Below are 16,200 nucleotides of genomic sequence, written 5' to 3'. Positions count from 1 at the left end.
GTCAGGAGCAAGGTATTGCACCCCGGCAGTCAGAAGCCAGGTACTGCATCCTGCAGTCAGGAGCAAGGTATTGCACCCCGGCAGTCAGAAGCCAGGTACTGCATCCTGCAGTCAGGAGCAAGGTATTGCACCCCGGCAGTCAGAAGCCAGGTACTGCATCCTGCAGTCAGGAGCAAGGTATTGCACCCCGGCAGTCAGAAGCCAGGTACTGCATCCTGCAGTCAGGAGCAAGGTATTGCACCCCGGCAGTCAGAAGCCAGGTACTGCATCCTGCAGTCAGGAACAAGGTACTGCACCCCGGCAGTCAGGAACAGGGTGGAGACACAAACGTCAGGAAACATCAGGAACAGGCGAGACACAGGACATGGAGCTCCAACGAAGAACAAAGGACCTGGCAGCACGCTGGAAGATGGAACATCCAGGAACAGTAACTCCCATGCAAGAGTGCTATCAGGAGACCGTTACTCGCTCCTCGAGGGCCTCTTCTGCTTCTTTCAGGTGCTATCAGGAGACCGTTACTCGCTCCTCGAGGGCCCATGTTCCCTGAGTCGCTACCTGCATCTACAAACCTCTCTACTTGGAAGACTTCACTAACAGTTACCATCTGAGTACAACTACCATCTATTCCACTGTACTGCTTCCCTGGAACCAGGTACTCGCTCCTCGAGGGCCTGCCCTATGCTCCGGTGCCAGACCTCTCGTCTAGTGGAATCGCTGTTACTGCTGTATGAATGCAAAACCACTGAGTCTCTCTGCTCTAAGGGATCAGGTACTCGCTCCTCGAGGCCCTGCTCTCCCTGTCTCGGAGCTTCTCCTAATTCTTCCTGGGACTCTGAATGCTTCTCTTTATGTACTCATAACTCTCAGTCACTTTCCACTACAGCACAGCCAAGCAGAGTATTCGCTGTTCCAGCGTCCTGTGGGATACTCGCCCAGCCGGGCTCAACATCTACTACTCACTACTGCCACCTCTGGTGGTTTCCAAAACTGTCTAATAAAAGATTCAAATCTGTGTTTGTGTGTCCAGAGTCTAGCCTGATACCGTGCCCCCCGTGAGCATGGTATCAGGCTAAACTGCCCCCCGTGGGCATGGTCAGCTGCCACAGTGTCCAAGGATCCACCCAAACATCAATAACCATAACACTCTGCTTTGCCTGACCATGCTATTGATCTTCTCCTAGACCTGATCATTGCTTTGCCTTACCATTCTACCTTGCCTGCCGCCTGCCCTGAATTCAGCTTGTTCAACAACACCTCTACTGTACTCTTTCTGGACGTGGCTTCTCAGGCTTCGGTCTGTTCATACTCGGGCACCCCCTGTCTGCCTCTCGTTCCAACTGGCGTCCGGGTCTTTGGGACTCCGCCTCGTCCAGCTCAGACTCTCTACCCTCACCACTGCTGGCCCCTGGCTGACCTCCTTCTCGTCCATCAGAAAACCTCGGATGGAGGCCCACCTAACTCCAGCTGGCCCCGGTACCCAAGGCTTCAACCTGCGGGAAACAAGGGCTGGTATTGGCGAAGCTCCAGCCGGCCTCTGTCAGTCATCCAGCTCTGCCTACCGATGGTGGGGACCCATAGGGCTTGCCCTGCAGGTAGTGTCAACCCCACCTCTGCTCAAGGGTCCACCTCCTGTGCAACATGCACTACATACAGTTTCATATATAGACTATTACCTCAATTTGAAGTTTAGGAGGGACATTTTTCACCATAAGAGTCAATTAGAAATTTACATCAGCAATTGAATAATTAACAGTTAATTGTAGTTGTATTGCAGATCATTAAGAAACAAATTATATAAGTCCCATAAATATATTAGGTGTATTTTAAATTGGAATAAGCATTGCCACTCTTTAAATAGCTTTACATATTATTTATTATTTTATATACATTTATTAACCACTTCTATAAGCCAACTTGAAGCAATGTACAATAAATTAGCCATGCTGTCTGGGCATGCTGAATTAGCTTTGCTCTGTTGGGCATGCTCGGCATTTCCGCGTAATTGCTGATTGCCAGTTCTCCTCAGTTTGGTTTTTTCCATGCTTCAAATTTTTGGGTCAGCGATACCCCAAACAGCATTTATCAGTGCTATGATGTCCAAGTGCCCAGGTTTCAAATACTGCTCATGTAGGTATGTAATGTTGCTCACTGATGGGCATAATTATTGCTGTCTGCTTGGGGTCTGACTCAGCCAATTGCAGGGACTGCGGGAGAATGACTCCTCGCATGCAAAGGCAGAGGGCTGAGGTTGCCCACTTAAAGGAGCAAGAATTAACAGGAGAGAGGGTTCCTACCCTCTCTCCTGTTAATTCTTTAGGGATGGAGCATAATTCTGAGAATTATGCTCCATCCCTAAAGGAGACTGACAGAACAAGGCCTAATAAACCTCAGCCAGATTTTAACGGTGGGCTGCGTCCATAGCCATCCCGACAGATCTCAAGTGGCTACAGCAGCGCAGAGGAGAGCCACTGCGCAAACTGTGGCTAAAAGCAAACCGCGCCAAATATCAAAGCTGCAGGTTACGTGAAAGCACGGCGCAGCAAAACACATGACACAGACGAGCCAAAGAATACGGATATGCCCGTCGCTTGCAGATGTAAGAAGGCTGGATTCCGTTTAGTTTGTCTCCAGGCCTGTGGGAACCACCACTCATTCCCACACTGAGCAAATTTGATTAAGGCCTCTCATGAATCGAGAGATCAGATGATGAATTGATATAGCTGCTCCATTGTCACGATTGTGATATGCTGCAATGTCAGTCAAGTATACTCTGAAGAAGAAGTCCGTCCCAACTGAGAGAGGTAGTGCGAGATTTCCTGGCATATCCCGCTCTGCGGGCCACTACTGGATCTTCACATCAGAGGAATCTCCCATGGGTATACCCCTCTGCTCAGAACTATACTTTTATTGCACCTCCCACTCCACAGGCTGTGCCTTTCTCTTCTCTTAATAAAGACTCTAGTCCACAGCTGTGTCTGACACCACTGAGACCGCGCCTACTGATGGTGAGGCCCACAGAGCTCCTCCCTGTGGGCGGAGACACCTCTCACCTCAGCCCAGGGTTCACAAGTCATAACAAAAACTTTTCAAAGTTGAGATTTGCAATAAGATTTACATTTCTGTTCCACCTCTGAGGTGCATGCTTGAACTGGACTAGCTGGATAACTCGGAGGGAAGTAAAAGGAAATTTATGGAGTAGCCTATATGCCATTTAGTAGTCCTGGGAATTTTTTTTCGAGCCCTTGCTATTCTTAAAGTACACACATATATATATATAACATAGTACACTTGTCCTGAGATACTATTTAACTTGATTTAATCAGCATTTGACCTAGTCTGTGTCTGATGAATAGATTCTATTGTGATATCCTAAAAAGTTCTGAGGAACATCAATGGTTCAGGAAAATCCTTTTCTTCAATTTAGTTATTCTTAATAATTAAGATTTCTTCAAGTTAGTTACTGCTAGTTTAATTTTTGGAGAGATAGCTGTGTTAGTCTGGTTTAGCAAAAAAGGTAAGAGATAGGTAGCATCTCTTAGACTAACCAGTTTATTGAGGCAAGAGATTTCACATGCAGCTATGTAAATGTGTTTGGATCTCAAATGAAATACATTTCAAACTTATATGATGGAAGTTTTAAATGTAAACAATCCAATGTGCCTCACACACACTTTAGTTTCCTGAAAATATAAGAATGGCAAAATGGAGAAATAAAGTATGAGATGTCAGAATAAATAAGGTTATAAAAAAAACCAATGACCCTTTATTGCCTTTGTTCTGGCTCTTCCATTTTTTTTTTTCAGGGTCCTTGCCAGAATCTTACCTGCTTCCCGCCTGATACTAAATGTTTTGGGATGTGTGACCAAGATGTAGTGCTCCTCCCTGTCTTTCAAAATGACAAGATCATCCAGCAACCGGTGAACTTCCCTGAGCTGGTGCCACTTTATAGAAAGTTTTCAAGGGAATTCATAGCCAGAGCTGTCGGACAGAAGCAGCCATTCTTCCTCTACTATGCTTCACATGTATGTACTTCATCAAGCAAATTCTCTACTGCATAATCTATTAACAGATCCATTTCAAAACCACCACAGCCCAAACTTACTGCGCCGTTGAATACATAAACCGCCGCTCGAGCTGAAATACAATCCTAGGATCAAGAAGCAATTTGGATATAGAGAACCATATAATTTTCATAGGTAATCGAAGAGGTAATGATGTCCAACAGAGTAATCATTCAAATAATGTGGTAAATTTATCCTCTAAACATCTCTCCAATCCTGCAATGGACGTCTTGAATAAAGGAGCAAACATGATAGTTTTAATGCCCGAATAGAACTAAAAATGTTTTTTCGTAGACTCAGACTAAAGGATTTTTTTGGTCCCCAACAAGTGGTTCCTATTAACAATATGCCAATAAAATCCACAAGCTGGATGCCTTTGGAGCCTCCCAGTCCCCTTATAATTGCCTTTGAGACATTAGTCACACGAGATGTGGAGGATTTAGAAGCTCAGGATGAGTGGATTAAATTTAATATTTCAAGAGATGAGAAGTTAGCTATACAACAATTGCGAAAGGATAGAGAGATAGTGATTAAGGGAGTGGACAAAGGGGGTGCCCTGGTGGTTATGGATACAGTGAAGTATGAGGAGGAGGCATGGCGACAGCTGCTTAATGCTATCGTTTATGAAAGCATCGATAGTGATCCAGGACAGGAAATCATGACTAAGAACATAAGAAAATGCCATACTGGGTCAGACCAAGGGTCCATCAAGCCCAGCATCCTGCTTCCAACAGTGGCCAATCCAGGCCATAAGAACCTGGCAAGTACCCAAAAACTAAGTCTATTCCATGTAACCATTGCTAATGGCAATGGCTATTCTCTAAGTGAACTTAATAGCAGATCAATAATATTTTGGATAAAGCATTAAATGATCATTTTATATCAAAAAAGGTACTTGTAAATAGAGTGTTTCAATATGCCCTATATGTATTTTGCACCCAAAATTCATAAGTCTCTTGATAAACCACCAGGGAGACCCTATAGTATCAGGAAGAGGTTCGGTCTTTGAGGCATTATTGAGTCATTGGGATGGATCAGGAATCCCGGTTAAGAATAGGCCCTTGGTGGAACAACTCCTTTTAGCAGCCTGACCTTCTGGAAATTTACTCTGAACATACAATACTAGCTGGTATAGGTGAGCAATACCGCAGATCTGGAAAAGCTGCGTTTTGATTTAAAATGTGAGGCTCACAAACTTGAAACTGTATGGGGTCCTTATTTCTTTCATCTTTCTCAGGTTAATCAACCCATAGATGTAATTACATGATGGAGACTGTTGGGTGCAGAATGGTCATTGCTGATTTGCATATTATACATGTTATTTGTTGGAAAGAGGCTTCTTCAGATACCTGTCATGTTTATGCAAATATGTCTTTATGATATGCTGTAACAATTTCATGTTCTTTATTTATGACAAAAATGTAGCTGTAAATATAAATATATATATATATATATGTAATTAATTGCATTGGAAAAGTTACAGAGAAGGGTGGCCAGAAAGATAAAGGGGATGAAATGGCTTCCCTACGAGGAAAGGCTAAAAAGTTTGGCACTGTTCAACTTTCAGAAGAAATATCAAAGGGGGGGGGGGGGGGGGAATATGATAGAGATCTATAAATCATGAGTGGAATAGAATGGGTAAATGTAAACTGATTATTTACTCTTTCAAAAAATGCAAAGACTAGGGGGCACGCCATGAAGTAAGTAATTAGCACATTGAAAACAAATCAGAGAGAATTATTTTTCACTCAATGCACAACTAAGCTCTGGAATTCATTACCAGAGGATGTGGTTAAGGCAGTCAGTATAGCTGATTTTCAAAAAGGCTTGGATAAATTCCTGGAGGAGAAAATAAACTATTTTTAACCACTACTTATCACTGCATGATAGCAGCAAGTGATATATTTTTGTTTGGGATCTTGCAGGTATTGTGGCCTGGATTGGCCACTGTTTGAAACAGGATACTGGGCTTGATGGACCCTTGTTCTGACCCAGCATGGCATGTTCTTATGTTCTTAACTTATTTGACCTTCATCTTTCTGAAAATGTGTTCTTATCCTCTGTTCCCCTGCTCCTGTGATGTTTATGACTATGCATAAGCTAAGTTATTATGGTTGCATTCACACTTTAAATATACTTCTCATATTTTCTTATCTTTTCAGCATACACACTATCCCCAGTTTGCAAGTAGGGAATATGCTCGTCAGTCTCCGCGGGGGCCATTTGGAGATGCTCTTCTGGAATTTGATGCTTCTGTAGGTTCCTTGGTAAAGACCCTGCGAGACTATGGGGTAGAGAACAATACGCTGGTTTTCTTCACATCAGACAATGGGTATGGATGATTGTATTATCCTGATGCATAATTTTAACCTTCCTCTGTTCTAGTTTGTATTACTGGCACAAAGATGTGCTAGAAATGTTCTAGCAGACAAGAAGATAATTCCAAAAGAAAGGCCTATACTATTTTCCTGGCTGGTTTCTGCAATAACCTGAAGATTTTGTGGTGCAAACGTATTGACTTGCAGGCTTTTAGCACTATCTATTTTCCCAAAACTTCAATCTGTTTCACATACAGGTATCCCAAAATGCTTTGCATTGTATGCTTGTAACATGCATAGTAATATGATACTTAATTGAAGTTTAATCATGCTAAAATGATCACTTATCAGCAAGGAATAAGTGGATTAGGAAAAGGTTAGATTTTGAATTTAGGTTAAGAATACAGTTAGGGAAATGTTCTAAAGAGATACTGAATGCAGGTTGAGAGTTGAAGAGGAGAAGAAAATTGTTACATCTTTCAATGCAAGATGCAATGCAGATATGTCATCATCTGTGGCTAATTTATTTATTTAAAGAGATAGGCATTAGAAGAGTAGAAAAATGAGGATGATGTATAGAAAAAAAGGTCAGAGACTTAGCAGTAATCCAAAATCCTAAAGTCAAGAACTATGGAACTTGGGAGACTATAAAAGAGAACGCTTTAGTAGTTAAGACATGGAGAAAAGCATAAAAATGTTCCTCCGCAGAAATCGGAGAAATGATAGTTTTAGCTTATGGATGTAGCATGTGTGAGATTAAAGCCAAGAAAGGAAAACATGGAAACACCATGTTGATTGATTGGAGTTCTTGGCTAGAAGGTTTAATTTAAATCTGACAACTAATATTGAACCTGATCCTTATATTGATCAGATTATATAATTTTTAGAAATTAATCCCTTTGACCCTTCCAGAATAGGTACTCAAAAGTCATAAGTGTAGCCCCTCTCCTAGTATTATTTAGGAAGGTAAGTGTCACACTCAGACCCAAGGCTAATTCCTCACCAAAAGCCCTGGGGTACGGATTCTCTGAAAGGGGGGGATAACTTTTGCTATCAGAATAAACAGACCAAGCTCTCTGGACGGGTCTTCCAAAATTAAACGTTACTGCTGCATAGCTTCCACTACACATTTATTCCTGGATGTCCATGCCCAGACTCAGACTTCCATAACTTCCCTCTAACAATGCAAGAGTACCTCGGTATTATATCTTACCCTCCATGACATGGAAAAGGATCTCCTAAATGTAGGCAGAATTCCTGTCTGGAAAAATACTTGATGTACTGTTGCTCCAGCTTCTCCAACTCTCTCAACGTTTCTTTTCCTGGGATGAAGACTCTGATGGGGATCTCCAGATGAAAAACAACTCTCACAATTCTTCTTTCCAGATATTCTTGGACTTTTGAATGAAGCAGGATTAGGAATCAGACATTACATCTATGCAGATGATGATCAATTAATTCTACACAATAGAAAAAGCATTAAACCTAGCTAACATGTACCTAGACATCATAAAACAACTATCAAACCGAATGGAACTAGTGAATTAGGGAACGTATTTTTGATTTAATGTAACCGAAACTTAATGGCACCTGTTAAAATGTACCGTAGTACTTATGTGCCTACTTGTAAACCGTTGCGATGGTATATAACTTAGCGACGCTATAGAAAAGACTTTAAATAGATAAAGAGTCCTTCATTGAACAACAGGGAAAACCTCCTAGTGGTTATGTGGACCCTTGGCTCGAGGAGCGTTAGTAGCACCTGGGGGAGGAGCCCCACAGACCCACATCGTCGGGAGGCGAGGTCAGGCATGGCAAGGAGCTCTGGGTGAGACTGTGGAGAGGTCCCGAGGAGTCAGGAGGAATTCCCCAGTAGACAAGCAGACTGCCGATAGTACCTGGAGTGAGACCCCGAGAGGGAAGGCGTCAGGCAAACCGCAGAGAGGGCAGGCAGGAGGTATACCGGAGACGCACCCATGAGAGGCGCAGCTGTGGAGCGAGGGCGATGCCACTGAACACATTATGGGGTAGATTTTAAAACATTGTGTGTGTGCATCCATGTGTGCTCGCTACCTGGCGCGCACACATGATGCATGATTTTATAACATGCGTGCGCTGGCATTAAGGAGCGGACTGGGAGGGAACTTCCCAACCCCCTAACCTAACCACCCTTCCCCTATCTTGCCCTCCTCCTATCCCTATCCTAAATCCCCCCAAATTCTCTATCTAACCTTGTGCTCCTGCTGGCGTGTGATCCCCCAGGTTTTACACGCGTGTTTTGAAATCCAGCCCTATATGTGTAAAGTCAGCACGAGAAAATGCACACAATTACCCGCTGCAGGTTGAGCATGATTTAACGCCATCCCTCAGTTTCTACAGGAGCACAACCAAGGTTAACCCTAGTTACCAAACATCTTGAGTTTAACTCTTTAGTTTTCTCAGGAACAGTGCTGCTTTTTCTGCCTACCAGATTCCCCCTTATTTGGATCCTTTTCTTATCAATGTTTCCAGTTCTTAGGGTTATTATGTATTTTATTTATTTAGATATAGCTCATTCCTTTTCATTGGTAGCTCAAGGCGGGTGCCTTTCAGGTATAGTAGGTATTTGTTTCCAAAAGGCTTGTAATCTAAGTGTATCTCTCCCCCACCCTCTCTCTCTCTGTAGCCCTGAGACGATGAGAATGTCCCGTGGAGGAAACTCTGGCCTCTTGAAATGTGGGAAAGCCACTACTTATGAGGGTGGGGTGAGAGAACCAGCTATTGCCTATTGGCCAGGCCGGATCACCCCAGGTACCTTTTACTTGATCATTGCTGAATGTCATGACTCAGCTTGTTGGTTTGTTTGTTTATTAAAATGTATTAATCACTTTCTGAAAAAGCTGTAAGCGATTTACAAAATGACATACATAATGATTAAATAACATGAAATCATACAATCAGAAATGCACATACAAAATAATGATAGTCATAAATCAAAATAACCGCATGCTAATCAGGGAAAATTATGGAACGGTTACACAGTTTTTCAAAACTCCACAGGTTTCATGACACAGGAATAGAACCCTAAAATCCAGATCTCACTACCTGCTTGCTTCAAGTCTAAAATATGCGGGTATGGAGTTCCATAAAATGGGTGTTCCTACAGAGAAACCACAATCTCTTATAGTTGCTAATCTAGCTGTTTTTGGTGAGGGCACCTCCAGAAGGCCCCTCTCCTAAGATCTAATGTTACTGGTCAGTTGATAGATGCGTAAGGGTGAGTTAACCCAAGGGAAAGAAGAGGTACTGAGTAGTTTATGAATCATAAGGCGTATCTTAGAATGGACTCTAAAGCGAACTGGAAGCCATTGAAGAAGGATTAGAGGGGAGGGGTAATGTGATCAGTGTGTTTAGCGATTAAATGTGCTGTGGAATTGAGAAGTTGAAGAGGTTTTAAAGTCAGCTCAAGAAGGCCGAGGTATATGGCATTGCAATGATGGGTAACACTGATGCCTGAACCACCAACCTAAAATGACTTGGCTCAAGGAGAATTTTTAGGCCATATAAAACCCTCAATTTAAAAAAAACATTTTTTGTAACACTTAACATGTTGATGAAAGGATAAATTGGAGTCAAGCCATACACCAAGACTTTTAACATGGGATGAAATGGGAAATTGAGTGTTATTCAAGATTATATTAGCAGGAACGATAACACTATTGGAAAATTTGACAACCAGAAACTCAGTTTTACCAAGATCAAGGGAGAGTTTATTATGTTGTAACCACTGTTTTATAGCTGACAAACAAATTCCAATACCGCTCGCCATCTCAGATCAGGTGGAATTCATTTTGACAAAATATTGAATGTGTTCAGCATAGATTCTGTATCTGTCACATAAACTCGGCAGGATTTTGCAGATAGGACTTAAATAGATGTTGAATAACAGACAATAAAGCAGAGCCTTGAGGAACTCCAGTGGTGTTAGCAAACCATGTAGAACATTGGCTTCCTATTTTAATCTGCGAAAATCTATTAGCGAGGTAAGATGTAAACCAGGCTAATACTTGGCCGGATATCCCACATTTTTTAAGGTGAGATAACAATACCTTGTGGTCAATAGTATCGAATTCTGAAGAGATATCTAACATGACCAAAACATAAAAATGACCATTATCAAGTCCATGTTTGACATGATCAAGAAGAAAAATTTGTAAAATCTGTGCTGAGAGATTTTCTGAACCAACTTGTAAAGAGTCAAGGGTCTGATGTTCCTCAATAAAAGCAGATAATTACTTCAAGACGACGTTCTCAAGAAACTTAAGAAGGAAAGATAAGGAAGAAATAGGTCTAAAGTTCATTGGTATTGACGCATCAAGACCAGGTTTCTTTAGTAAGGGCCTAATGGCAGATTGTTTCAAACTAGGTTGTACAATCCCTTCAGATAAGGAAAGATTGATAATCTTGCTTAGTGTAGGTGCAATGAGATCTCTACAACACTTCAAGATGGGCACACTGCAAATGTTAAGAGCGCAGTAAGAGGGACTGAGTTTGGAATTAGCCTGGCCAATTTCAAAAGCAGATGTAGAATCAAATTCAGACCATAAAGGTGGATGTACTTCTGAAGGTGTAGTGCAGGGCAGAGACCAGGACAGACAACTCGCTATCAAGTTTTATACCTTAGATATTAGAAAATCCTTAAACTCATGAAGGCAATAGAGTAATTAGAACCTTCTCTATCCTTCTTATGTGTAGTAGGTGGATTAGAGAGTTTTTTAGCTAACACAAAGAGAACCTTGGGATTAAATCCAATTTTGCAAATCTGTTACACTTGCTGCCCACAGCAGCCCCACGGTGCGGCCCTCCCCCCTCTCTGCACGGGATTCAGGCTCCAGTTCCTCATCACAGGTGGCGGTGGCCCACCAGTCCCAACCTCGGACTTCCGCCAGCACCTCTGGCCCTGCTCCACTTCCCAGGACCTCCAGCCAGGATGCCTCCATTCGTCAGGCCTCTCCGCGGGATTCACAGAGAGATGCTGCTGGCGGCGCTACGCCCCTCCCTAGGCGCGCGCGCACCAGTGAAACCTATAAAGGGCCTGTGGCGGAAAATGGCTGTGGACCCGGATGCTGATGTCAGTTCCCGCAGCGCTTAAATGCTCAGGCCTCGCACTGAAGCATTGCCTTTGCAACAGGTCTTCTTGGTCCAGGTTTCCTCGTACTCGTTGCTTCTCCGTGAGCTTTGCCCTGTGTTCCTATTTCTCCACGTTCCTGGTTCCTGTTCCGTGTTTGTCTCGTCTGTGTGCTGATTGACTTCCCGGTTCTGACCATCACAGCAACCTCACCTGCCTTCTCCAAGCCTGACCCCTGCTATGCCTGACCTCGCCTGCCTTCTCCAAGCCAGACCACTGCTATGCCTGACCATGCCTGCCTTCTCCGTGCCTTGATTATTGCTACTTCTCACCACGCCTGCCTTCTCCGTGCCTTGACCATAGCTACGTCTGACCTTGCCTGCCTTCTCCAAGTCTGACCATTGCAATGCCTGACCACGCCTGCCTTCTCGTGCATTGATTATTGCTACGTCTGACTTTGCCTGCCTTCTCCATGCTTTGACCATTGCTACATCTGACTACACCTGCCTTCTCCGTGCCTTGACCATTGCTATGAATGTCTTCGCCTCAGACTTTCTTGAGTCCAGAGTTCCACGTTGCTTGCTACACCTTCCATGTGCCACCAGCTTCCATTCAAGCCTGACAGTGATGCCTCTGTCCGTATCCTCTGGACACGGACTATTAAGGCTTCGGCCTTCCTTTGCTCAATCACCTTCAGCTTGTTCTTGTTCCACATCCTGTCCAGGCTAGGACCACGCCACCTGCTGGCTGCTGTCTCTGGGCTGAACCAACTACTAACTGTACCTAACCTTGAGGCCTGCCTAAGTCCTGCCGGCCCTGGCACCCAAAGGCTCAACCCGAGGGGAACGTGGGCTGGTATAGGTGAAGTTCCAGTGGCCTCCAGCTTCAGCCCACTCCACCTGCTGATGGTGGGTAACCCATAGGCCCTCACCTACGAGTTGCATCAACCCCACCTCAGCCCAAGGATCCACCTCCTATGCAACAGGTTGCAAAGGCCATGGATTCGGTGGAGCAGTGTGCCTCCCAGGTCATCACCGACCTGGCTTCCAAGGTACAAGAACAGCAGCAGTTCTTGGAGGCATTGGCCACCTCCATTGGACGTCTCCATTCCCGGTTCAACGTCCTGAACAGGGATTCAACTTCTACCTTGGCTTCTCCTCCACAGCCACCTCCATCATCACTACGTGCCTTGTTGGCATTTCCAGTGCCTCTTTGTTTCAATGGCGATTCCAAGCTCTGCAGAGGGTTCATAAACCAGTGCTCTATGCAATTTGCTCTGCAGCCTTCTGTCTACCAGGACGACTTGACAAAGGTCACATTTATCCTGTCTCACCTCAAAGGGAAGGCCCTGGCCTGGGCTTCCCCTCTATGGGAACACTCAGACTCCTTGCTAAGAGATCTGGTTCAATTTGTGACTGTATTCAAATGGACCTTTGATGATCCAGGGCAGCATGCTGTAGCAAGCACCAGTCTACTACATCTTCATCAAGGACAACAAAGTCTTTTTGATTATACAATAGAGTTTCCCAGGAAGAGGGAACTCTGCTCCATCCGATGCATTCCTCCCTCCATCTGATGGGCATGGAGATTGAATGGACAGTTCAGGAACATTTCCAGCTGCCTTTAAACATTCAAAACATTATAATGTCAGCAAGAAAGCTTTCAACCAGGAGAAATTATGCCTTCAAATAGAAAAGATACTGGGAATGGTGTTATGCCAATAGCATTGACCTCCTCACTTGCATGCCAGAGTACTTACTGGAATACCTTCACACACTCTCATTGTTGGGATTAGCAAAGCATCCATACATGTTCATCTAAGCACCATAGCAGCTTATGATGCAACAAAGGATGGACATTCCATTTCTACTCATCCTATAGTATCTTGCTTCATGAAAGGCCTTCTCTACGTTCGCTCTCCAATCCAAAAACCTCCAGTTCCATGGAACATAAATGTGGTCTTAAAAAGACTCATGCTTTCACCATTTGAACCTCTGGTGTCTTTGAAGCACTTGGAAGGTTATCTTTCTGATTACAATAACATCCACAAGTTGAGCAAGTGAACTTCAAGGGTTGGGACACTCTTCCCAATACTGGCAATTCTACCATGACAAAGTCTTGCTTCAGACCTATCCTTCTTTCTTACCGAAAGTGGTCTCTGCATTCCATTTGAATCAAACCATCTCTTTGCCCACATTTTTTCAGAACCTCATGGTATTCACAGAAAGAGGACATTGCACACATTAGACTGCAAGCGAGCTTTAGCCTATTACAAGAAAAGGACTCAGTCCATCAAGCATACATCCCAACTGTTCGTCCTTTTTAATCCAAATGCGCCTGTGAAATTGGATAACAATATATTCAATTCTGCTATGCAGCACATTCTGCTAAACTGGAAGATTCCATCAGAGCTCATCTGGTGAGAGCAACTGCTGCCCCCATAGCACAAATTTTACAATGTTTACAATTTTACAATGTTCTGATTCAGGATATTTTTAAAGCAGCTACATGGTCATAGATTCATATATTCACATCCTACTATTGCCTCAGCAAACAGCATCCAGCAGCTCAGTGGGATTAGCAATCTTAAACTACGTTACAAGGACTGAAGGGCTGTCCACAAAGATGATGGGCTGCAAAAAAAAACCAAAAGGAGAAGAAGTGTCTAATTGCAAGAAAGGAGAAATAGATTGTGTTTTTCACACAGTCAAGGCAACCCTGAGCTTGGGACTCCCAGAGAGCATGACTAATTCAGCCTGCTTATTGATGGAAAAATGCAAGTTTGCCCACCGTAAACAGTGTTTATTCCATAAATAGCAGGATGTCCTCCCTAGACAGCTGTATACGTTACTGCATGATATGGGCTTTATCATCAACCGAGGAAAGCTGCAGGGAATGCGCAGGAAAAGCCGCACAGGTGCACATCTAAAAACTATGCAATCTTGGAGACGTAGCGCCACCCTCATGATACCAAATTGTCAACCAAAGAACATTTTATTTATTTATTTATTTAACAACTTTTAATATACCGACGTTCGTATGGCACATCACGCCGGTTTACAAGTAACTCAATTAAAGGAGGAAATTACAATGAACAGGGGGCAGGGGATGGGAGCAGGCCAGAAAAAAGGAGGGGGGTAAGGGAGACAGGAGAAGAGAGAGAAAGATAGGTAACATGACTAAATCAGACTGCTATCTATGGAAAACTGCTATCTATGGAAAACACCATTTATGGTAAGCAAACTTGCATTTACTCAACGCATAATTAAATTCTGGATTTCGTTGCCGAAGAATGTGGTAAAAGCTGTTAGAGTAGCTTGGTTTAAAAAAAGATTTGGACAAGTTCCTGCAGAAAAAGTCAATAAAGCATTATTAAAGTGGACTTGGGGAAATTCCTGGGATAAGCAGCATGGAACCTATTGAATTTAGGAATCCTGCCAGGTACTAGTGACCTGGATTAGTTAGTCGTGTTACTTTTGGTGGCTTAAGGAATGGCCCTGTAAGCCACCGTACTCACCCCAAGCACCGTTGGTGTCGCTTTGTGGCTAAGATGCCACCAGCAAATAACTGCAGCCAAGGGCAGCACACGTCTGACCGCCGCCATGAATCTGCTTCTTCCTGAGGCCTCCCTACATGTACATGTACGGTGGTAATCAAAGGGCCCATGATGAGAAGTCCTGTGGTGCCCTTTAATGACATCAGTGGCCCAGACTATATAAGGAATCCCTGGACCACCTACCAACGCCTCAGCAGCAGGTTTCCTGCCTAACGCCTTGATTTTAAAAAAGCTGTTGCATGTCTCCACAGCTTCGTGGTTAAGGAAAAAGTGGCCATCCAGGCCAGAAGAATGGGCCATATTCTCTGGAAAGATCAAAAAATGGAGGTATTTCAAGACTTATCAGTATTCACTATAAAGAAACACAGACTTCAGAGGAGGTTAAATACCAGTGGCTGTTTCTATAAAGGGCAAGTCCACTAAGGTGAAACAGTGGCTGTAGCTATGGACTTTTGAGTGATGTGGGGATTACGATGCCGGTGGGGGAACACCACATGAATACAGCTCTCTTACCTAGGAGAAAGGAATAAGAGAGCAGCGGGAGCAGGTAGAAGACTACAGAGGCAGTCACCTGGAACAGCGAGAGTGTGAGGAGGCTAATCGAAGACGCGGGAAGGAGATAACTTCTTTTGTGCTCCTCAGAATTAAAGTTTATCACTTTAGTGGTTAAGTGGGAGACCTGGTTGTATTGGGGGGGGGGGGGGTGTTGTTAACCTTAGAGTGGTTGGAATGTCTGTTTGAGATTGGGGGGAGGGGCTGGATGGAGGTCATTCCTTCAGTGGGAGGGTGTACACTAGGTGGGGGTCTGGTGTAATCTGGGATTGAGGGAATGGGGAGGAGAGAGGTGTGGTGTGGGGTAAAATTAGGGTATGTGAATCAGAGCTGAGTTTTGTGTGGTTGGTGGGTGTGGGTGTGGAGGGAAGGGAAGCTGTTTGGGTGCGACTGAGTGTGTGTGTGTAGGTGCCAGGTAAACTGTCTACAATATGGGTGTAATAAAGATAATGTCCCTGCATGTAAAGGGATTGAACTCACCAATGAAGAGAAAATTATTACTGAAAGAAGCAGAGAATATGAGAGTGAATATAATTTTTTGTCAGGAAATGCATTTAAGAGTGAGATATATTAAATTAATGCACTCAAAATAAATTCCCTACACAA

The 16,200-nt window shown here is 43.7% G+C and overlaps 1 protein-coding gene and 1 long non-coding RNA gene across 2 annotated transcripts in view; one reads left to right on the top strand and one right to left on the bottom strand.

Moving 5' to 3' along the window:
• Positions 1 to 16,200, top strand: part of LOC115074913 (arylsulfatase A-like) — a 34,266-nt gene that overhangs the window by 6,149 nt on the left and 11,917 nt on the right. Inside the window, exons 3-5 of the mRNA XM_029574885.1 lie at positions 3,804 to 4,022; positions 6,224 to 6,393; positions 9,045 to 9,169. Coding sequence (XP_029430745.1) covers positions 3,804 to 4,022; positions 6,224 to 6,393; positions 9,045 to 9,169 — 514 coding nt within the window. The remainder of the gene's footprint in view (positions 1 to 3,803; positions 4,023 to 6,223; positions 6,394 to 9,044; positions 9,170 to 16,200) is intronic.
• The window catches only part of LOC115074917, a 46,482-nt gene that overhangs the window by 25,111 nt on the left and 5,171 nt on the right, over positions 1 to 16,200 (bottom strand). The window contains exon 2 of the long non-coding RNA XR_003852369.1: positions 7,593 to 7,776. This is a non-coding gene — a long non-coding RNA (uncharacterized LOC115074917). The remainder of the gene's footprint in view (positions 1 to 7,592; positions 7,777 to 16,200) is intronic.

This window comes from Rhinatrema bivittatum, chromosome 13 (genome assembly GCF_901001135.1).
Source record: "Rhinatrema bivittatum chromosome 13, aRhiBiv1.1, whole genome shotgun sequence".
Taxonomy (NCBI): domain Eukaryota; kingdom Metazoa; phylum Chordata; class Amphibia; order Gymnophiona; family Rhinatrematidae; genus Rhinatrema; species Rhinatrema bivittatum.
Note: the sequence above shows the minus strand (reverse complement) of the source record. Positions and strands in the feature narration are given on the sequence as shown.